Source organism: Oncorhynchus kisutch, linkage group LG29 (genome assembly GCF_002021735.2).
Source record: "Oncorhynchus kisutch isolate 150728-3 linkage group LG29, Okis_V2, whole genome shotgun sequence".
NCBI lineage: Eukaryota > Metazoa > Chordata > Actinopteri > Salmoniformes > Salmonidae > Oncorhynchus > Oncorhynchus kisutch.
Window position 1 is genome coordinate 20,812,880 of NC_034202.2, and position 23,614 is coordinate 20,836,493.

General features: G+C 46.3%; 2 protein-coding genes across 3 annotated transcripts in view; one reads left to right on the forward strand and one right to left on the reverse strand.

Annotated features, from left to right (window-relative positions):
- Positions 1-23,614, reverse strand: part of LOC109873601 (astrotactin-2) — a 476,030-nt gene that overhangs the window by 97,632 nt on the left and 354,784 nt on the right. For both annotated transcript variants that reach the window (XM_031809054.1, XM_020465242.2), the window contains 4 exons: positions 20,856-20,980; positions 18,323-18,427; positions 17,958-18,137; positions 5,829-6,091 (listed from right to left, as the gene is read on the reverse strand). In XM_031809054.1, coding sequence (XP_031664914.1) covers positions 5,829-6,091; positions 17,958-18,137; positions 18,323-18,427; positions 20,856-20,980 — 673 coding nt within the window. The remainder of the gene's footprint in view (positions 1-5,828; positions 6,092-17,957; positions 18,138-18,322; positions 18,428-20,855; positions 20,981-23,614) is intronic.
- Positions 12,731-17,136, forward strand: trim32 (tripartite motif containing 32). Its single transcript, XM_020465732.2, has 2 exons — positions 12,731-13,031; positions 13,939-17,136. Exon 2 carries the CDS (start codon positions 13,950-13,952, stop codon positions 15,978-15,980), a length of 2,031 nt encoding a protein of 676 aa, XP_020321321.1. The 5' UTR covers positions 12,731-13,031; positions 13,939-13,949; the 3' UTR covers positions 15,981-17,136.

Below are 23,614 nucleotides of genomic sequence, written 5' to 3' on the forward strand. Positions count from 1 at the left end.
GATTCCAAACATGACTAGCTTCCAGTATCTAATAATCAAAGGTTCCTCTCAAGGGGGAAACATCACCCAAAACAGCAACACAGTCATGACAAGACAATTCAGTTGAATCTAGAAAAAAATTATACACAATCAAACGCACGCATGCCCGCACGCACAAACACAACTCTCTGCATTTATCCCCACAAGAGGAGAACCATGACGTCACCTTTTTCTATTCTCCACACTACAGTGTATTTTAAATAGTGAAAGTTAACCCACTTACTCCACCTAGGGGGGAGTTTGGTAACTACATCTACCAGGGTTGGGCTCAAATTGAATTGAAGGCAGTCAATTCAGGAAATTATTTGAATTTAAAATTCAGAAAGGTTAAAACTCTTAAAATAAATAGCTTCTGCTTTTCAGTTTATTGAGAAGTGATTGAAAATAAATTCCCCTTTTCGATTATTGAATAGTAATTTTTGTTTACTTCCTGATTCGACTGCCTTTAATTCAAAGCCCAACCCTGATATTACAGCCAAGCACGATTGTGTCAACTTTGCTGTGGTAAAACTAAAATATCCTTATACTGTAAATTTTATATTCTCAAAGCAGCCAAATTACAAATGGATGTGTGAATAAATGACAAACTATACAAATATGTTTCCTGTTCTTGAATTTCCTGTACGGTTATAGCAATGGAACTTTCGGTTGAACCCTTTGACCAGATGGCACATCTATTTTTATCATCTTATTTCCTACTGAAATATAGTTTTATTCGATAAAATTGCTGTAATTCATATTTACACTCAGTAAACTGTACTGTTGGCTTGACACTTCCACATATCTCTCCATTTCCTCTCTGCCTTTCCCCCCATTTCACCTCTTTGATAATGTCATTCTAGACGTGGCTGTCTCCCCAATCCCCCCATTGTCACCTATCCTTCACCTACCATCCGTCTCTCTCCCTTTCTCCTCCCCCCTTTCCCCTCACCTCTGTGGTGACGTACAGTACCAGTTTAAAGCCTTGATGACAGCTTTGCACACTCTTGGCATTCTCTCAACCACATTCATGAGGTAGGCATCTGGAACGCATTTCAATTAACATGTGTTCCTTGTTAAAAGTTCATTTGTGGAATTTCTTTCCTCAATGCGTTTGAGCATTAAGAAAAACCCTTGAATGAGTAGGTGTGTCCAAAATTTTGACTGGTACTTTAGTTATTTATCAAACAGAGGAGAGCTCCCCATCGCCCCCTCTCTACCAGCCACCTTTCCTTCATCTATCTCCACTGCTTCCTTCCTTCTCAACATCCCTCTCCACTGCTCACCTCCTTCATTCTCTCTCTCTCTAGTGCCTTCCTACTTCCTTATCTTCATCCCTCTCTACCGCCCCCCCCCTACTTCCTTCTCTCATCCCTCTCCACTGCCTTCCTCCTCTCCATCCCTCTCCACTGCCCTCTTCCTTCCTTCTCTCCATCCCTCTCCACTGCCCTCCTCCTTCCTTCTCTCCACTGCCCTCCTTCCTTCTCTCCACTGCCCTCCTCCTTCCTTCTCTCCACTGCCCTCCTCCTTCCTTCTCTCCATCCCTCTCCACTGCCCTCCTACGTCCTTCTCTCCATTCCTCTCCACTGCCTTCCTCCTTCCTTCTCTCCATCCCTCTCCACTGCCCTCCTCCTTCCTTCTCTCCACTGCCTTCCTCCTCTCCACTGCCCTCCGCCTTCCTTCTCTCCATCCCTCTCCACTGCCTTCCTCCTTCCTTCTCTCCATCCCTCTCCACTGCCTTCCTCCTTCCTTCTCTCCATCCCTCTCCACTGCCCTTCTCCTTCCTTCTCTCCATCCCTCTCCACTGCCTTCCTCCTTCCTTCTCTCCATCCCTCTCCACTGCCTTCCTCCTTCCTTCTCTCCCTCCCTCTCCACTGCATTCCTCCTTCCTTCTCTCCCTCCCTCTCCACTGCCCTCCTCCTTCCTTCTCTCCCTCCCTCTCCACTGCCCTCCTCCTTCCTTCTCTCCACTTCCCTTCTCCTTCCTTCTCTTCATCCCTCTCCACTGCCCTCCTCGTTCCTTCTCTTCACTGCCATTCCTCTCCACTGTTCCCCTCCTTCCTTCTCTCCATCCCTCTCCACTGCCCTCCTACTTCCTTCTCTCCATCCCTCTCCACTGCCCTCCTACTTCCTTCTCTCCACTGCCCTCCTCCTTCCTTCTCTCCACCCCTCTCCACTGCCCTTCTCCTTCCTTCTCTCCATCCCTCTCCACTGCCCTCCTCCTACCTTCTCTACATCCCTCTCCACTGCCCTCCTCCTTCCTTCTCTCCATCCCTCTCCACTGCCCTCCTCCTTCCTTCTCTCCATCCCTCTCCACCGCCCCCTACTTCCTTCTCTCCACTGCCCCCTCCTTCCTTCTCTCCCATCCCCTCCACCGCCCCCTACTTCCTTCTCTCCCATCCCCTCCACTACCCTCCTCCTTCCTTCTCTCCCATCCCCTCCTCCTTCCTTCTCTCCATCCCTCTCCACCACCTCCCTTACTTATTTCCATCCCTCTCTACTGCCTCCTACCTTCTCTCCATCCCTCTCCACTGCCTCCTACCCTCTCTCCATCCCTCTCCACTGCTTCCTACCTTCTCTCCACCCCTCTCCACTGCTTCCTACCTTCTCTCCACCCCTCTCCACTGCTTCCTACCTTCTCTCTATCCCTCTCCACCACCCCACTACTTCCTTCTCTCCCATCCCTCTCTACTGCCTCCTACCTTCTCTCCATCCCTCTCCACTGCTTCCTACCTTCTCTCCATCCCTCTCCACTGCTTCCTACCTTCGCTCCATCCCTCTCCACTGCTTCCTTCCTTCTCTCCCTCCCTCTCCACTGCCCTCCTCCTTCCTTCTCTCCATCCCTCTCCACTGCCTTCCTCCTTCCTTCTCTCCATCCCTCTCCACTACCTTCCTCCTTGCTTCTCTCCATCCCTCTCCACTGCCTTCCTCCTTTCTTCTCTCCATCCCTCTCCACTGCCCTCCTTCCTTCTTTCTCTCCATCCCTCTCCACTGCCTTCCTCCTTCCTTCTCTCCATCCCTCTCCACTGCCTTCCTCCTTCCTTCTCTCCATCCCTCTCCACTGCCCTCCTCCTTCCTTCTCTCCATCCCTCTCCACTGCCCTCCTACTTCCTTCTCTCCACTGCCCTCCTCCTTCCTTCTCCCCTCCCTCTCCACTGCCTTCCTCCTTCCTTCTCTCCATCCCTCTCCACAGCCCTCCTCCTTCCTTCTCTCCATCCCTCTCCACTGCCCTCCTACTTCCTTCTCTCCACTGCCCTCCTCCTTCCTTCTCTCCATCCCTCCACTACCCCCAACTTCCTTCTCTTCATCCCTCTCTACCGCCCCCCATACTTCCTTCTCTCCATTCCTCTTCACTGCCCTCCTCCTACCTTCTCTCCATCCCTCTCCACTGCCTGCCTCCTTCCTTCTCTCCACCTCTCCACTGCCCGCCTCCTTCCTTCTCTCCATCCCTCTCCACTGCCCTCCTCCTTCCTTCTCTCCCTCCCTCTCCACTGCCCTCCTCCTTCCTTCTCTCCCTCCCTCTCCACTGCCCTCCTCCTTCCTTCTCTCCATCCCTCCACTGCCCCCTACTTTATTCTCTCCATCCCTCTCCACTGCCCTCCTCCTTCCTTCTCTCCATCCCTCTCCACTGCCCTCCTCCTACCTTCTCTACATCCCTCTCTACTGCCCTCTTCCTTCCTTCTCCCCATCCCTCTCCACTGCCCTCCTCCTTCCTTCTCTCATCCCTCTCCACTGCCCTCCTTCCTTCTCTCCATTCCTCTCCACTGCCTCCTACCTTCTCTCCATCCCTCTCCACTGCCCTCCTCCTTCCTTCTCTCCATCCCTCTCCACCGCCCCCTACTTCCTTCTCTCCACTGCCCTCCTCCTTCCTTCTCTGCCATCCCCTCCACCGCACCCTACTTCCTTCTCTCCCATCCCCTCCACTGCCCTCCTCCTACCCTCTCTCCATCCCTCTCCACCACCTCCCTTACTTATTTCCATCCCTCTCTACTGCCTCCTACCTTCTCTCCATCCCTCTCTACTGCCTCCTACCCTCTCCACCACCTCCCTTACTTATTTCCATCCCTCTCTACTGCCTCCTACCTTCTCTCCATCCCTCTCCACCGCCCCTCTACTTCCTTCTCGCCCATCCCTCTCTACTGCCTCCTACCCTCTCTCCATCCCTCTCCACTGCCTCCTACCTTCTCTCCATCCCTCTCCACTGCCTCCTACCTTCTCTCCATCCCTCTCTACTGCCTCCTACCTTCTCTCCATCCCTCTCCACTGCTTCCTACCTTCTCTCCATCCCTCTCCACTGCCTCCTACCCTCTCTCTCCATCCCTCTCCACTGCTTCCTTCCTTCTCTCCCTCCCTCTCCACTGCCCTCCTCCTTCCTTCTCTCCATCCCTCTCCACTGCCCTCCTCCTTCCTTCTCTCCATCCCTCTCCACTGCCCTCCTCCTTCCTTCTCTCCATCCCTCCACTGCCCCCTACTTCATTCTCTCCATCCCTCTCCACTGCCCTCCTCCTTCCTTCTCTCCATCCCTCTCCACTGCCCTCCTCCTACCTTCTCTACATCCCTCTCCACTGCCCTCTTCCTTCCTTCTCCCCATCCCTCTCCACTGCCCTCCTCCTTCCTTCTCTCATCCCTCTCCACTGCCCTCCTTCCTTCTCTCCATCCCTCTCCACTGCCTCCTACCTTCTCTCCATCCCTCTCCACTGCCCTCCTCCTTCCTTCTCTCCATCCCTCTCCACCGCCCCCTACTTCCTTCTCTCCACTGCCCTCCTCCTTCCTTCTCTGCCATCCCCTCCACCGCACCCTACTTCCTTCTCTCCCATCCCCTCCACTGCCCTCCTCCTACCCTCTCTCCATCCCTCTCCACCACCTCCATTACTTCTTTCCATCCCTCTCTACTGCCTCCTACCTTCTCTCCATCCCTCTCTACTGCCTCCTACCCTCTCCACCACCTCCCTTACTTATTTCCATCCCTCTCTACTGCCTCCTACCTTCTCTCCATCCCTCTCCACCACCCTCTACTTCCTTCTCGCCCATCCCTCTCTACTGCCTCCTACCCTCTCTCCATCCCTCTCCACTGCCTCCTACCTTCTCTCCATCCCTCTCCACTGCCTCCTACCTTCTCTCCATCCCTCTCCACTGCCTCCTACCTTCTCTCCATCCCTCTCCACTGCCTCCTACCTTCTCTCCACTGCCCCTCTACTTCCTTCTCTCCCATCCCTCTCCACTGCCTCCTACCTTCTCTCCATCCCTCTCTACTGCCTCCTATCTTCTCTCCATCCCTCTCTACTGCCTCCTACCTTCTCTCCATCCCTCTCCACTGCCTCCTACCCTCTCTCCATCCCTCTCTATTGCCTCCTACCTTCTCTCCATCCCTCTCCACTGCCTCCTACCCTCTCTCCATCCCTCTCCACTGTTCCCCTCCTACCTTCTCTCCATCCCTCTCCACTGTTCCCCTCCTACCTTCTCTCCATCCCTCTCCACCGCCCCTCTACTTCCTTCTCTCCCATCCCTCTCTACTGCCTCCTACCCTCTCTCCATCCCTCTCCACTGCTTCCTACCTTCTCTCCATCCCTCTCCACTGTTCCCCTCCTACCTTTTCTCCATTGCCTCTTTCCCCTCCATCCCTCACCTATTTGGTGACGTAGTTCTGTACCAGACTATAGAGGGGTCTCCGCCCATCATCCCTATTCTTCTCCCACCATCCTTCTCTCCCTTTGTTCCTCGTTTCACCCTCACTTATTTGGTGGTGCAGTCCATCACCCTCCTTCCATCTCCCTGCCCCCTTCATCCAACTCTCCCTCCATCCCCCCTCACCTCCTTCGTGACGTTGTCCTGCACCAGGTTGTAGAGGGGCACGATGCGGCTGACCTCCAGCAGGACGGGGATGGGCGAGGGCTGCTCGCGGCCTGCCTGACGGCACAGGTGGCAGGCCGACGGACAGCTGCCCTTCTCTTCGCAGCGGATCTCCACGCCACTCACCAGGTCCTCTGTCAGCAGCTGGGTCTTCAGCAGCCCAGACAGGTAGCTGATGAAGGGCATGGACTTGAGCTCGCGCCTGCTTCCCTGGTCTGTCGCCTCTGGGAGACAGAAAGAAGGAGAGAGGGCAACTGAAAAACAGTCTATAGTCTAACATCAGATTTGATCAGTCCTAACCTTAATCATTAGGGAAATAGCTGACCCTGTGTCAGTGGTTGGGAGCAACGTCTACCTTTCCCAAAAAACACATTGTGTAAATGACTTTCCTTTTCATTTAGCTTTATTTACAGAGATTAGTCTCATTTTGAGATGAAATCTCTTCGCAAGAGAGACCAGAACGGTGTCTGAGCGACAAAGGACCAGGGCCAAAACCCCCATACACACTGACACATGCAAACCTGCATCGACGTACGTCCGCCACATGTCCTGAATCGCCCAGAACACAGGGCTGACAGCTGCATTCACGTCTTCCTATCCCCCAAAACGGCTCATATCAAAATACACAGCCAGTGAAAGGGGGAGTTTCACACGGCCGCCTCACTCACATCGCATGTGCCACCATCTGGATCTACTTTCTATTGCGGTCAAAACAAAAGAATCCCTCATTGTCATCAACTCCTCCACCAGGAATGAACGGTGGATGATGACTTATTCCTGCATAGTGTAAATAAGCATTGTTTGATTTTCTCATGGACAGGGGGATTCTTGCGCATAACGTACCCGAGCCAGTGGGCTAACAATGCTACGTTGGAAAGAAGTGAAACAGGGAGTAATGTTAATTGAGTGTTGAGTGTTTCCTTGGATGGAGGGAAGTATACAGCCATGTGTTGGGAAAGCAGCAGATGTGCTGTCTGTCTGTGTTGATGGGAGGAGAGACGGGACACACAGCAAATTTGCGATCAGAATTTGAACACCCACAGTGTTAAATGTAACACTTTCTTGTGTATATGTAGCCCACCAAAATAGTGTTAAACTAACACTTTTTAAAGTGTTGTTAAACTAACACCCCAAGAGTCTTAGGTCCCTAAAACCATGGATGTTGCAAATTCCAACTAACATTAACATTTTATTGGCGCTGATGCTGTTACACAATCTCAGTGTTAGGGAATTAACACCTGTGGTGTTACAGTCATTTGTTTTTGCGTGTTTTTTTGTATATCACTGGAAGGTTTAAAGCCTTATTTGCATATTTATTTCCCAGGTTGCCTTTCGAGTGAATTTTAAAGGTACCTGTACCACCCATGATTGTGTTTGCTAGTGACAGTGACATGTTTGTTGTAATCATGGCTTTCATTCCTGTATTCTTCACCAAATGATTCCCTAAGTTAATATTTTAGCATAAAAACTATTATTTATGACAATCCATTACTTTTTTTGACAATAACTTTTTTTGTTGACAATACCATACTTCGACAGCCTAGTTTTACTCACAGTGATTTGAAACTCCTGGTTTACAGGCCACATCGGCAAGTCATATTATGCTGGCTTGCAAAGTGTTATATAATTCCTATTGGAATCGAGTCAGAGTTAGGATATCCAATAATTGTGACTTTCAACCACTCACAATCTGCAGTTAGAATGACTGCAAAGGTAGGGAATAATGAAAAATTAAACTACCTAAACCATCTCAATAATGGGTGAAATAAGTCCAACCATTTACAGATGGGATTAGTTTAGAAAAATGCATGTTATTTATCTATGTGTAGTATGAGATCAATGAATCAATCACAGTTTTCTCTGGATCAAAATGGGGTTTATGTGGTCGGCTTCATGGGAGCGTGGCCATGGGTGCGGTCGCCGACCAAAGACTTTAAGAGGCCCTCCCGTTGGCCGCATGACAAAGTGTATCTGTTTTAAAGCTAATTTCCTGCAATTCTACACATTTCGCCACGTGGCGGAGATAACCACGGCAAGGTGACTGGGAACATGGACGTGTACAAACCAATTATGACCTACGTAAGGCAATCAACGAGGCAAAACGTCAGTACAGAGACGAAGTGGAGTCACAGTTCAATGGCTCAGATGCATGTGGCAGGGACTCGTGGATTATCGTGGATTATCCAACCCTAGACAACCTCTGCCCAGTAACCTACACGCTTAGGAAAAAAAGGTGCTATCAAGAACATAAAAGGGTTCTTCGGGTGTCCCCATATGAGAACCATATGAAGAACGCTTTTGGGTTCCATGTAGAAGCCTTTTGGGTTCCATGTAGAGCCTTTTCAACTGCCTTGAACCCCCAAAAAATGTATTCTATGGGAGCAGCCGAGGAAACCTTTTGAAACCCTGTACGCTGCTCCTCAGTCACTGTCACCAGCCGGCTACCCCCGGGTACTCTACTCTGCACCTTAGGGACTGCTGCCCTATGTACATAGTCATTGAACACGGGTCACTTTAATAATGTTTATATAGTATTTATATATCAACTGCTGTACTTTTTGGGGGATTATTTAAAAAGAAGTTTGATTATTGTGTGCTTGTTGACATTTACTGCATTGATTGATAGGAACATAAACATTTCGCCATAACACCTTTTCCACTCTGAGAGTTAACGGAAGTTACAGTCGAGTAACAACACCACCACCTGGTTAACACTGTTCACCGCAGGTGGCGTCAATTTAAATCCTCTAGTGATAACCTCACTCGAATCAACACTCAGATATGACACTCACAACACGTTTTACCTCAACACCGGGATTTAAACACCTGCCAATTTGCTGTGCAGGCTGGAGAGAGGAGCTCTGACTGAGTGGTGAGGGTCTCTCAGCAACAGCAATGTTCAATCAAATGTACAGTGTTGCAAACTGCTGATGGGAGGAAATCATATTCATCATGTGCTATGGATGATTTTGCTTAATTCTTACAAATGTGTATTTATTGTGGGGGGGGGGGGGGTCTTCATAACCCCAAGTGGGTATGAATGTTTTCATGGCATATCAGAATATATATTGTTTTGTTCAATCTGCATGCCTTGTCTAAGTAGTTCCATTACCTAACCTGTACTTTTTTGCTGCACAGGAGCAATGCCGTGGTTGACTATGAGTGAATGATTTCCAGCCATAGTCTCTAATTGTTTGCTATTAAGAGGCCTACAGGTTTTCTCCAACTGCAGAGCAATTAACTGACTCAGTCATATCCAGAATTGTAGGAAAAGGTCTGGAGCTGAATCAACAGGGGGAGGAGAACACCAGGCAGCGCCAGAAGTGAGATGTATTAGCTAGCTACACCCCTAACCAAAGGCCAAACTCACAGTTTGTGCTAGCTACATTTTACCAGAGGAGGAAGGGAAACAAAAAAATGTGTTACTTTTTTTAACAAGGCAAGTCAGTTAAGAACAAATTCTTATTTTCAATGACGGCCTAGGAACAGTGTGTTTACTGCCTGTTCAGGGGCAGGACGACAGATTTTTACCTTGTCAGCTCGGGGATTCGATCTATCAACCTTTTGGTTCCTATTCCAAAGCGCTAACCACTAGGCTACCTGCCGCCACGATAGAGTAATTGGCAGCAGCTTAGGGTAAAAGTCATTTGAAAGATTTCACATAATTTCCAAATGATTCATTTTCTGCAATGCATTTAATCATATTGAAATAGAGCAGCCATCAGGAATACTTTACAGAACAAAAAGAAAATGTACAGCGCGTGAACTTCATCAGCATGTGTGTCCGTTCTTAAACTCACTAGCCTCGCATTCTCTCTCCACGGCTCTTTAAAAGCCGAGCCAAGGACAAAGCTTGTTATGCCTTCTGCTTCCATTCCTCATACACACAAACACATTCGGAGCTGGACTCTCTCACAGAACATCTGTGAAAAATAGCTTCCACTGGAGCAGGTGGGGGGAAAAGCATAAATGTAACACAGGTGCAGATTATCTGACATTTTCAGGATAAGAGGACTAGTCGGTGACAGAGTTCCAAATGAATCTTTTACGGAAAAAACAAACATTCCACTGCCACAAGGACTCACCACCCATACATATACTGTAACACCAGCTCAAATGAGATATATACACTAGTAAAAATGTAAAACACAGAGGTGAGAAGCGTGAGTCAATAAATTCCCTCTTTCATTCAACACATGCAAGTGTGTGAGATATACGTCATCAGACAGTGTGTGTGTGTAGTTTGATAATAGGCTGATGTTGTGGTGAGACTGTGGGCTCCAAACACAGACCCAGCTGCAGAGCAGAGAGAGTATGAAAGGACTGGAGTAGGGAAAGGGGAGGGATACTCTCCTCCGTATCCTATGTAAACAGGCTCAAGGGGTGGCTCTAAGAGCCCAATTACACGCACTTCTTGAGTCAACACAGACACAGAAAGGAGCTGTCATCACTTGGCCCTCGCAATAAAGCCCTGTGATTATCCCAGGTTTTACTGCAGGCTTCGCAGGGCTGCTCACATCACAGCCGTCTGCGGTACTTCCTTCCCCTTCCTCTCCATCCGTAAGCCTGCGACAATCATGTTTGACAGTTAATATTAATCCCAATGTTTTAGATGGGATTGAGAGGTGACAACTGGACACTGGATAACACAGCCCTTATGCATTAATTACAGGTGTGTAGGAGGCTTACAACTGTGTGACATTCTATTTTGTCTGGATTCTACAGAAAATGTATTAATGGGTAGCTTAAATTGTTTTGGGAGAGGAGCAGTGAAGATGTTGTGTTTTATATTTGGGCAATCTGTAAAACAGACAGTTAATATATAAAGGATGAATGATTTTCCCAAACATTGATATCTCTCTCTCTCTGTTTCTCTCCTTCTCCGGTGTCTCTCTCTTGTCCCTCCAACGTCCTGACGGGCTGTGGCCGATGAAGGACGGGTTGCTATGACTACTCAAAGGGCACGGACAGCACGGACGGCTTCAACGGGGGCTCTCTCTCCCTCTCTCCGTCTCTCCCTCTCTCTAAATAATGAGTCTTTGTTGATACAGTGTATTCTTAGAAGCTACACTCTGGTCATGATCGTGTCCCTGGCAACACCAGCAACGTGTCAGATATCTCAGTGCTAATTTCACACAGATGTTGTCAGATTGTTAGTGTTGGCATTGTTATTATTGCCCCATAAAATATCTCTGTTCAGGAGTTTTTTGACATGAAATTTGGCCTTTATAACTACTCTGGTACTCGTCAAGATCATATCCCCTATTTATTCTCCTCAGTCAGTTGATTTCTGCATTTTCTTAGTGAAAATGCAAGATGAAGGGAAATTGCAATGAAATACACACATTATGAGGAGGGAGAGACACAAAGAGAGGGTGTATCTCAGTAGTATAAAGTGAGTAGCTACATCCCCTTGTCTAGCCTACTCTCCATCTGAATCAATCCGGGTTGTGGGTGGAAGCAATATAGTAGAGGCCATGAACTAAACACCCTGATTGATGCAAAAGTCCCCAAAAATATTCAAAACTAAAACAAAGTGCTGTTTAAGTTTATTTTTTTTCCAAGGCCCATTGTGTCAGATGAATATAAGTAGACAGTGATTTTTAGGTTAGCAAAGATAATATGCTTCCTAAATACCACAATATCAATATGGCACAGCTGCAGCGCAATTACAGCAACAGCACAAAAGGTTTCTGTTCTGTGAGTCAAAAGCCTATTGTCTTTACAAATGCCTTAATAAATGTAAAATATATTTGAAGCTCACTGAGAATGTTTAGAGAAAACATTTTAATGCATAGCTAAAGCAAGCATATAGACTATCCTTTTTCCTTTCCATTTACCTTTTAGTTATGCATAGCTTAACATTATGATTGCGTTATGAAAATATTCAAATTATAAATTCACTTTTAATTTATATTAATGTGCAGGTAGTTCATTTTCTGAACTGCAATTTGTTTGTTGTTGTATTTATTAGTATCCTCATTACCCCATTAGCAGCTACTCTTCCTGGGATCCAACTTGGATAAAACAATTACATCACAACAAAAACACAACACAACAACCACCTACATCAAAAATAAAACAATACATCATACAAGGTATTATTTCATTCTTACTCTATTATTACAACCCTGTAGCTCACTACAAATACATTTTGTAATAAGACCTTTGCTGCCATCTAGGGGTCAGCTGATATACTATTTTCCATGGGCTGCAGCATCTGCACTCATCTGCCCATGACTGTGTATAACTGTAGGCTACTGATAGAGATGGATACTTTTCACGGTTCAAAGGATATATCTTCTTTACTGTCCTCATTTATTTTCATCCTGTTACTACAGGATGTAAGAGCATTGTATTACATTTCATGGAAGGCATGTCTATAAATCCTGCATTGCTCTCAAATGGCCCACATAATTTCATGATAAATGATTTGAGTTGGGATACTTGAATAATTAATTATCTGGTACAGGATATTAAGAGGTGTACCGTTTTTCAGAAAGGAGGAATCATCAAATGATGTATAATGCAATGCCCATGACATTAGAATAATATATTTTATTTGCTAAAACTAGAGACAGTGTTGTATTGTACTAATAAACAGACATTCCATTTTATACTAGCTACATTATTTAATACATGAGTTTATACAGCTTAATGTACCATATATCCCTGTATAAAATAATTCCAAACTGATTGACTAAAAATAACTGCCAACCACTTTGGGAGCTTGTCCCAGATGCAGATGTAAGAGCCAATGAAAATAGAGGTGGTTGGAAAATAACGCCTCGATCCCATCCACAGTATGTTGCGTCAAATGATACGTAGCATCATCTGGATCAAATGGTACGTAGCATCATCTGGATATGTGTGCAATGAAAGTTCAACATTCGCTTTCTGCTACCATTTCTGTCAAGTCGTCTACACATACAGTTAGTTGCATACATTCGACAAAATCCAACGTTCTGCAACTGCCTCTGCAACGCAATGCTGCTCGGCAAACGCAGCGTTCCATTGGAAATTAATGTACTTTTAATGTACTGTCGGTGTGATCGAGGCGTAAATATTACGTAAAGTTACGTCAACACCGCAGTCTCGCTACAGTAGCAGCAGCACACCCACTGAACGCCCCTGTACAACGACAGAGCTGACATTGAAACCAAGGTAAGATTTTATGCTAGTTTAAGATGTCAACCGAATAAATCTAGACCTTTAGGATCATAGCATGTATATACTTGACTTTCAAAATCCATTCGATCATGAATTCTTACGTGACTGCCCCAAACTGGAAGTCACACCGCGATTTGGGGAGGCCTCCCACTGCAAGCTGCCTAACATAGCTCGCGCTAGCATCAGCAAACAAAACAGCAACATGCCACGAGATTATCAATTATTCATTGTGTGTAGTACAGAAATGCGTCGTCTTCATGCAAATAACTGGCCATGCTGTTGTCATTTGCATTGGCCATGTAGTGACAGCTTGATTTGAGAAATATCCGTTATGCTAACGTTAGCTAACTTGCTAGCTAACAACAGCTAGCATTTAGCTAACACATTGACAGCTCAATAACACAAACGTCGCAGCATTCATATAGCTAGCTAGGTAGCGAGCTAGTTAGTTAGCGTAGATATGCAAGTAAGTCAGTATTTATTTAGCTAAATGTGGTAATGAGAAGTGGTATCACTACTTGAAAGCAGGCTACCTTCATCTGTTGAATGATAGATTGCTGCCTCTTGTGCTACACTCCCCTTAATTATATGACCAGCTAAAGTGCACTGTATCAGTTACAGTAAGTGTACGTTTAAGTTTCGCACAGTGGAGTTTATTCTTCCAATGTTCCTGAGAGGTGACTCTGGCAACTAGAGTCTAGTAGTTCATTAGTCGTGGTCAAAATGCAATGCACTATTAGAGGAATGGTAATGAATACTAAGCCATTTTAATGAGAAATGACAAATCATCTTTACTCTGCTTGTTATAAGTTGTTAGCAATGCAACCTCTTTCCAACATAAGTCATTGTCATTGATACTTTGAGTAGTGAATCATTTCCATTTTTAATCCTCTCCTCACAGGTGTGAACGCGATGGCGGCAGCTTTGCCGGCTCTGGATCCAGACCTGCTCCGGGAGGTCCTGGAGTGCCCCATCTGCCTGGAGACTTACAACCAGGAGCAGCTGCGGCCCAAGCTCTTGCAGTGTGGCCACACTGTGTGCAGACAGTGTCTGGAAAAGCTGCTGGCTAGCACCATTAACGGCGTGCGATGCCCCTTCTGCAGCAGGGTCTCCCGCATGAGCAGCATCTCCCAGCTGGCCGACAACCTCACTGTGCTCAAGATCCTGGACTGTGCCAGCTCCTGCACCACCGCCGGCGCCCTCATGTGCAAGTCCTGCCGCAACCGCCTACCCCGACAGTACTGCCAAGACTGCGGCACGGTGCTCTGCGACCTCTGCAAGGGTGAGGGCCACCAGCAGCAGGGCCACACTGTCCAGCCCATCCGGGCGGCTGCTGAGCAGCGCCGGAAGGACCTGGGTGGTAAGCTGGCATCCCTCCGCGAAGCCATGGACCACATCCAGAAAAAGAGGGCAGCCATTGACAGTCTGACAAAGAACATGCGGGTAAAGTACCGGGCAGTGCAGCAGGAGTACGCCCGGGCTGAGCTGCGTCTGCAGGAGGAGCTGGGGCGCCAGCGGCGGGCCTTCTCTGCCTCCATGGTCGAGGTGGAGAAGCTTAACAGTCAGATCCTGGAGGAGCAGACATACCTGCTGAACCTGGCCGAGGTGCAGGTGGTGTCCCGCTGCGACTACCTGACCATGCAGGTGAAGCAGAGTGACATTGCCCTGTTGGAGGACGACGGAGGGGTGAAGGACGAGGAGGAGCTGGACCTAAGGAGCAGCCTGGACCTGCCTACTCTGATCAAGCTCCAGGACCCTGAGCTGGTGACTACGGAGCATCCCGAGGCCCTGGACGTGGCCCAGCTCACCACCAAACCCTGCACCGTCAACACTGATGAGGATGAGGGGCTGCTGGAGTTTGGGGTTGGTGCCATGTGCAGGGCTGCAGGGGCGATGGGGGACCTGTACAGAGACATTGATATAGTAATGCCTGTAGATGAGGCTGTGTGTGCCTCACCGGGCAGCTTTAAATCCAAGTCCATGGATGAAGGGGGGCCCTCCTCTCCCGGTGATGCCAGGGCTCGCTCGGGGCCACAGCACTGCCAGTTTGTAAAAAAGATGGGTTGCAAGGGTAACCTGCCGGGGATGTTCAACCTGCCAGTTAGCATCTGCGTCACCTCACAGGGTGAGGTCCTGGTGGCTGACCGGGGCAACTACCGCATCCAGATCTTTAACCGCAAAGGCTTCCAGAGGGAGATCCGCCGCAACCCCAGCAGCATCGACAACTTCGTCCTGAGCTTCCTGGGCGCCGACCTGCCCAACCTCATCCCGCTGTCCATCGCTATCACGCCTCAGGGCCTCATCGGGGTCACCGACAACTACGACAACTCGGTCAAGGTATACACCACCGACGGCCACTGCGTGGCCTGCCACAAGAATCAGCTGATCAAGCCTTGGGGCATCGCCGCCATGCCCTCGGGTCAATTTGTGGTGACTGACGTGGAGGGCGGCAAGCTCTGGTGCCTGGCGGTGGATCGCAACGTGGGTGTGGTCAACTACAACCGCCTATGCTCGGCCGTGCGGCCCAAATTCGTGACATGCGACGCAGCAGGCACTGTCTACTTCACCCAGGGGTTGGGCCTGAACATTGAGAACCGCCACAACGAGCACCACCTAGAGGGGGGTTTCTCCATCGGCTCGGTGGGCACGGATGGCCAGCTGGGCAAACAGCTCAGCCACTTCTTCTCTGAGACTGAGGACTTCCGTTGCATCACGGGCATGTGCGTGGATGCAAACGGGGACCTTTTGGTGACAGACAGCGGCAGGAAGGAGATCCTGCAGTTCCCCAAAGAGGGCGGCTTCAACGTGCTCATCCAGGAGGGACTGACGTGCCCTGTGGGCGTGGCCGTCACACAGAAAGGACAGCTGATGGTGCTGGACTGCTGGGACCACTGTGTAAAAGTCTACACGTACCTCCAGAGGAGACGCTCCTCCACCTGCTAGGGGCTAAGAAACTACAAATCTAGTGTGTGTGTATGGGGGTATGTGTACAGACGGTGGTGAACTGTTGATCTGTCACTTTAAAATAAATGGCTTCATTCCAAACAACTCATGCTCCTCCATGATCTGATCTCTGGTCAGTGCTTAGCAGGTCATATAATGAGCCCATATTCTAATCACTGATCCGTGGTCAGTCAGTGGGACTGGCTAGGAGCAGACTGGAACCAAGCCTGTGTCTATCTAACATTTGAGCTGCCTCGGTTGATTTTTATGAATCACAGCACTAAAGACAGCAATAATGCATCAGTGTTGTCACTTTGGGGGTGGGGGAAACTGGTATGTCAATCAATGTGCGAAATTGTTATATTTTAATTGATGTACTATACAAAAGAGGAGATCTGAGAATTTCTATGCCTAATGACGTGACAAGAAAATAAATTACTAAAAATGAATTGCGCTTACAGGCCTTATCGGTTTAGAAGGAATGTCTAATCGAAAACTTCTCAAACCTAAATGTAAAGGATGGGATCATGGACATGATCACTATAACCCAGCCATCAATAAAACGTATATCAAGTTCCTGACTGGAGTGTTGGACTCCCAGGGGGTTCCATCTTCAACCTACAAATGAGTGAAGTTACATGTAGACACAGATCTAGGATCAGCTTACCCGCCCTTAACTTGAACCATTGGTGGGGGGGGGGGGACTTATTCCTATTCTGTAACTTCCAATCACATATCCAGGGATTACATTGTGCTATAATAATGGACATCCTTTATTCATCTGAGGCAAAGAAAAAATGCAGTTTCAATGTGATGAACAGCAAAACTGTAGCTCTCTGTCTAAATGTGATTTCATTCACTGGACTTAACTGGAGAGAGATTCCTTTACATGTCATTTCCTATTTCCTCTGAGTTCGTTTAAAATATATATATATATATATATACACTACTAGGTCTTCTGGATGTTCTGTTTCTGTGCATTATGTGTGTTGAATCAACCTATGTGTCTTTCAGAAGTTTGGCCTTCGGTGGAGGCAGTGACTTTACAGTATGTCTTACTAACGCATTAGATGAGTCTCTGCGTAACTTGTCTCAATTTCATGTTTGTAATGTTGATTATCTATTGAGTGCAATAAACCCAACATTGATGAAGATCTGCATGTTGTGGTTTCAGATTTATTGTTTATTGTAGATGACACTGGCTGTTGGGGAAATGTAAAAAATGTGTGGTGACTGGTAGCCTAGTGGTTAGTGTTGGGCCAGTAACTGAATCATTGCTGGTTCAAATACCTGAGCCATTGAGAAAGGCACTTAACCCTAACTATCTCCAGGGGCACCATACTATTATGGCTAACCCTGAAAAACAACACATTTCACTGCACCTCTCCTGTCAATAGCCCTTTGTACTATAAGCCTTCCTGTGGTAAATTATTTGGAAGTATCTGCAGTGCAGCAAATTAATTTATTCAAAGCATGTCTCTTTGTATTCCAGTGTTTACAATGCATACTTTGAACCCATTTATTTGGTGAAACATTAAACATCCTTTTCATGCTATCCACAGCCCTCACCCAGTCAGTAACAGACCAATTCCATTGTGAAGTTCTCAGTGGTGCAGCATAGTACAGTACAAAAGCCCCTTCAGGTCTTGCCTTGCCTAATTCTTGCCTAATTTTTCTGTTGCAGGAAAAACTGAATTATGAAATGCAACTGAAGGAATTCCGAGAGGCTATTCTCTCTGCATTGTCTCAGGGGCAATGGCCACTTATAAAATCAGGAATCATGTCTGTCATGCTATGAATCATGTCTCTATCTGCAGCGTCCTGAACCCTGCACCATATTGAATAAGCCCCACTTTTGCTCTTTTGTCTGGGATTTAATGAACCAATTAAGACTATTGATAGTCCACTCACCTGGGTCTAAATTGATCACTGACGGGACACCTGCATTACATGTAGCTTCCCACTCTCCTTGCTCACCTTTCTGGTACTGCAGCCAGAGCTGCTGTTGAGCCTTCTTGCTGGGGAAGTAGATGGTGCAGCTGAGCTCGGAGCCGTACAGGGCCTCAGACACGTAATGGCTGCCGTACTGCTGGATAAAGGACAGCAGCTCCTCTCTGGTGCTCTCTGCAGTCAGCGTCTTTAAAACCTTGGAGAAACCTGGGAACCGTGGAGGGGAAATAATGTGGAACAAATTGAATTATAGTTATAGCTGAAGCAAAAAAAAAAATGGTTTTGTAAATGCTATATGATTTACTGTATGTGTTTTGTGTGCAGTATGATAGTTTAGTAGTGGTAAGCTTGTAAAATAGTGAAATATATGACAGTAAATTGACACTTCATACCTGTAGACAAAGTGATGGCGCTGAGCTTTACTTTGTACAGGTTGCTCCTCACTCTCCACTGCTGAACCATGGGATAGCCCAGAGCCTCATTAAACTGGGCATCGCCTGCAATGGACATAGACACATATATATATAGTCATGAATTACTTCCACAATTTTAGTAGGCCCACATTTTTTCATGCATTGAAAGCTATGGGTAATTTGCGTCACAGTTTTAGTTACACAGGCACATTTGTAATTGTTCGAAGTGCATTAGCTAGCTTTGTTTCTCTTTCACACAAACACTGTCTGTGTACAGTGTGTATCCTGTTGTTTCCAACAACACTATTTGTCTCGGCACGAAAGTTCCCACCCCAAGCGCAATCAATGGCAGATGGCCGCAATAGCTGCAATTGGATGTCCAGCATTAAGGCGTGAGCAATCTCACCTCCGTAATTGCATTACCAAACTATCGTATGAGTCTGGGTCAGCACAGGGCCATTAGAACACAGGAGTGAAGAGAACAACAACAACAACAGAATTCCCACTTAAACCTAAATCATTTATTTATCCCCAGTTGTGTTCGGAGAAGAGTGGCAGACCCTTCTGGAAACTAGTCACAGGTCACCAAGAAGCAAAGTGCTGCAGCCAATTCAGCTAATGGACGGAGGCAGTAGTCCTGAGGTGCGGTTTCAAGCCAACTGACAGAGTAGTCACGGCCCCCAAAGGGGTCGTGGGAGGGGAACACGTGGGGGGGAAGAAGGTGCACGTGTCAGCTTTTAGAGGGCCTGGAGAGGTGTGTGTATGTGCACGTGTATGCCTACTGCAGAGGCGTGGGGATGTCAGGAGCAATAGCACAGTACAGTGCACGGGGATGAACAGTGTCATTCTAGCTGACCTCACACTTGGAGTCCCACTCTTATGGGTTTAGAAAGCAGAGGATGCTGCAGTATTTCTAGGTATTGAGCTTACAGGAAATGTTGCATTAATTGGAAAATAAATCCTTGACAAACAAATGTAGAAACGTATACACTACCGTTCAAAAGTTTGGGGTCACTTATAAATGTCCTTGTTTTTTAAAGAAAAGCTCATTTTTTGTCCATTAAAATAACATCAAATTGATCAGAAATACAGTGTAGACATTGTTAATGTTGAAAATGACTATTGTAGCTGGAAACGGCTGATTTGTAATGGAATATCTACATAGGCATACAGAGGCCCATTATCAGCAACCATCACTCCTGTGCTCCAATAGCACGTTGTGTTAGCTAATCCAAGTTTATAATTTTAAAAGGCAAATTTATCATTAGAAAACCCTTTGGCAATTATGTTAGCACAGCTGAAAACTGTTTAAAGAAGCAATGAAACTTGCCTTCTTTAGACTAGTTGAGTATCTGGAGCATCAGCATTTGTGGGTTCAATTACAGGCTCAAAATGGCCAGAAACAAAGAACTTTCTTCTGAAACTCGTCAGTCTATTCTTGTTCTGAGAAATTAAGGCTATTCCATGCGAGAAATTGCCAAGAAACTGAAGATCTCATACAACGCTGTGTACTACTTCCTTCATAGAACAGCGCAAACTGTCTCTAACCAGAATATAAAGAGTGGGAGGCCCAACTGAGCAAGAAGACAAGTACATTAGAGTGACTAGTTTGAAAAACAGACGCCTCACAAGTCCTGAACTGGCAGTTTCATTAAATAGTACCTGCAAAATGCCAGTCTCAACGTCAACAGTGAAGAGGCGACTCCGGGATGCTGGCCTTCTAGGCGGCTGCCAGTTGAGAATTTGTGAGGCATCTGTTTCTCAACCTAGACACTCTAATGTACTTGTCTCTTGCTCAGTTGTGCACCGGGGCCTCCCACTCCTCTTATTATTCTAGTTAGAGATAGTTTGTGCTGTTCTATGAAGGGAGTAGTACACGGCGTTGTACAAGATCTTCAGTTTCTTGGCAATTTCTTGCATGGAATAGCCTTCATTTCTCAGAACAAGAATAGACTGACAAGTTTCAGAAGAAAGTTCTTTGTTTCTGGACATTTTGAGCCTGTAATCGAACCCACAAATGCTGATGCTCCAGATACTCAACTAGTCTAAAGGCCAGTTTCATTGCTTCATTAATCAGGACAAAACATTTCAGCTGTGCTAACATAATTGCCAAAGGGTTTTCTAATGATAAATTAGCCTTTTAAAATTATAAACTTGGATTAGCTAACACAACGTGCAATTGGAACAAAAGAGTGATGGTTGCTGATAATGGGCCTCTGTACGCCTATGTAGATATTCCATTAAAAGTCAGCCGTTTCCAGCTACAATAGTCATTTACAACATTAACAATGTCTACACTGTATTTCTGATCAATTTGATGTTATTTTAATAGACAAAAATTTTGGGGTCACTAAGAAATGTCCTTGTTTTGGAATGGCAGTGTATGTTCTGTACACACTTGTATAAGTGTCCAAAGAATGAGGCACACACACACACACACACACACACACACACACACACACACACACACACACACACACACACACACACACACACACACACACACACACACCTGTGAGGAGTTGTAGATTTGACAGTGGCTCAGACAGCACTCCTCTACACTGCTCCTCCACAGGCAACGGGATGACCATCAGTCCATCTGCTAGCTGGGGGAAGTCCTTGATGAAGTTGTTGTCCCTGAGAGAGAAAGAGAGAAAGAAAAGCACACACACAGAACAGTCAGCCCTGTCAGACAACATTGGCTTTTCATCTCCATCAGAGTCTGTAGTAAGATAGTGTGGCTTCTCTCCACTGTGTTTCAGGTGCTCCAACAGAGAGACAGGTGGTGCTACCTAATAGTGTTAGACACAGTGCAAGACCACTGACTAGAGATGCACAGCTACCGGTAATTTACCGACATTCCCGGAATCTTCAGTAATTTTGGTAATGAACAGGTAATCTATGTTAACTATGGTAATTTAGACTTGAATAACTTTTTAAAAAGTATTCATATATAGAATGTATTTTTAAATCTGTGTCCAGGAGATATCCAGTAGTTCTAGTGAATAGACCATGTGATTGAAGAGAAAATAGGCTAATTAATGATAAAATCATCTAATCAATAATGCTATTATTTTCAATTAACTCTGGAACTCTTCCAACTATTGACTTTTTTTTCCACAACTGCCACCAGTTTGGCACCAAAACATTTACAACAAAGACATATTGACGTAATAAAATATATATATATATATTATGCTTAAACCTTCATATTAAACACCAATGGTATTCACTAAGTTGATGGCTTATATTTAGGATCATGTTTTACAGCTTTATCAATCTTGATTTGTTATTTTTCTATATATTTTACAGGCAATAAGGCCACACAGAGGGCCAGAGATAATTACAGACACCTGTGATCATCAGAAGTACCCCCAAAAAGGCCACTAGATGTCATCTAATAAAATTCCAAAAACTTGAAAGCCACCAAAATGATGGTAGTTTACTGGTAAACGTAGAACATTTCCAGTAATATACCCACCCTTTGCAACCCTACTGCTGACTCTGCGTCAAACAACACCTTCATATTCTCTCATTACAATGACAATGACTGGGTTATCAGACAGCAACAGGATGTTCCTTTGCACCAATGAGCTTCTGGAAGGATTACAGAGGCCATAAAGAAACGGGATGTTCTGTCAGGTTGAGTTGAAACTACTAGATACAGTTGAAGAGTGATATGTAATGGCTTGGGACTGTTACCGCAACTCGCTGGTTGGATCAAGTATCTCAACAGCATAGTAAGGAGATATATTGTCGAGTGATAGTTTAGAGGTCTAACTGGGGAGAAAGAGACCAGTGTCTGGTTGTAGTAGTATGGGGGAATTGACTGACTGTGTGGAGAATGTGAGAGAGTGTGCCGGTTGGCTGCCCTTTTAAAGACTGGTAACAGGACAGGGACCTGCAGGGAGAGATAAGCTCTTCCCTGGAATCCTCTGCACTTCTGTCTCTCTCAGCTGGAGAAGGAATGAGAGGGAAGGGGGCAGGGAGAGGGATATGGAGGGAGGGAGAGGTCGACAAATTAGATGGAAAGCGAGAGAAGTCAAGAAAGGAGGGAGAAAGGGAGGAAAAGGCAAGTCCAATGCCACAATCCAGTCTACTCCTCTAACCTAGAAAATTGTGTTTCTACTTCATACTTCTACATTCCCATCTTTCATACTTCTCAATTGCATTGACCCTTTCTTTAAATCAGGGGTGTAGGCATTGGTAGGCCTGAGTGGACACAGAGCTACCCACTGGGAAGCCAGGCCCACCCACTGGGAAGCCAGGGCCACCCAATCAGAATGAGCAAAAACAAGCTTTTTTTCTGACTAAGCCCCTTCTTTAAATCTGACCTTCCAGTTTCAGACTGAAAAACACAAGTGAGTGTGGTGATGCAGTTCATGTTATACACATGGTTATACATGCTATTGTGCTGAACATTATTGGGTTATGGAGGACAGCAGACACACAGACAGACATAGACCCATAATACTCTTTCATGGTGACTGGAACATGTCTCAGAGAAAAGAGTGGTCAGCTTCTTTTTCACATTCATTTTACATCTCTGTATGGTTTGTGCTAGACATTTACATACCCCACCACCCACCAAAGCCTGCATCTTCCTGCTAAACACGGAAGAGAGCCTCTTTGAGCGGACAAGGATAGCGTGCAGCAATTGCTCTCTGCTGTCTCAGCATGCTCCCTGGTGACTCTCCCTCTATCTTTTCGTCTGAGCTCTGAGCTGTTCCTTTTCTCGCTCTATCTGATTCTCACTTTCATGTGTTCTGTCTGGAGTTCTGTCTACTCTCCACCTTTCCCTTCATTGTCTTTCAGGAGAGCTTTCCCCCTAACCACAGAGGCTGTTAGAGGCAATCACAGCCTCCTTTTACAACGGGACTGGAGAGGAAACTCAAGGGCAGAGAGGAGAGGTGCCGTAAAAAAAAAAAACGAAGATCCCCCTGCTGTGCTCACAGAAACCATATCGATTACCAAATTAAGTCAGAGAGAGAGCTGGGAGCTCGGTGCGGAACAAGAACCTGGAGGGACATGGCCCCTCCTATATGAAGCTTTATGGATTTTTCACACCCAAACAAGACTGTGTCCTTGTCGCCCAACTGGGCACCTTATTCATTACTTTATTTACTTTGCAGTGTGTTTTGGCCAGGAGAGCAACAGTGGAGCGAGAGGTCTTTTTGCTGCTCATTATTGGAAAAAAGTGTTATTGTTTTATATCAATACTTTTATTTATTTATTTATTTCACTAATACACTGCTGGAAAAGTGGCAAATT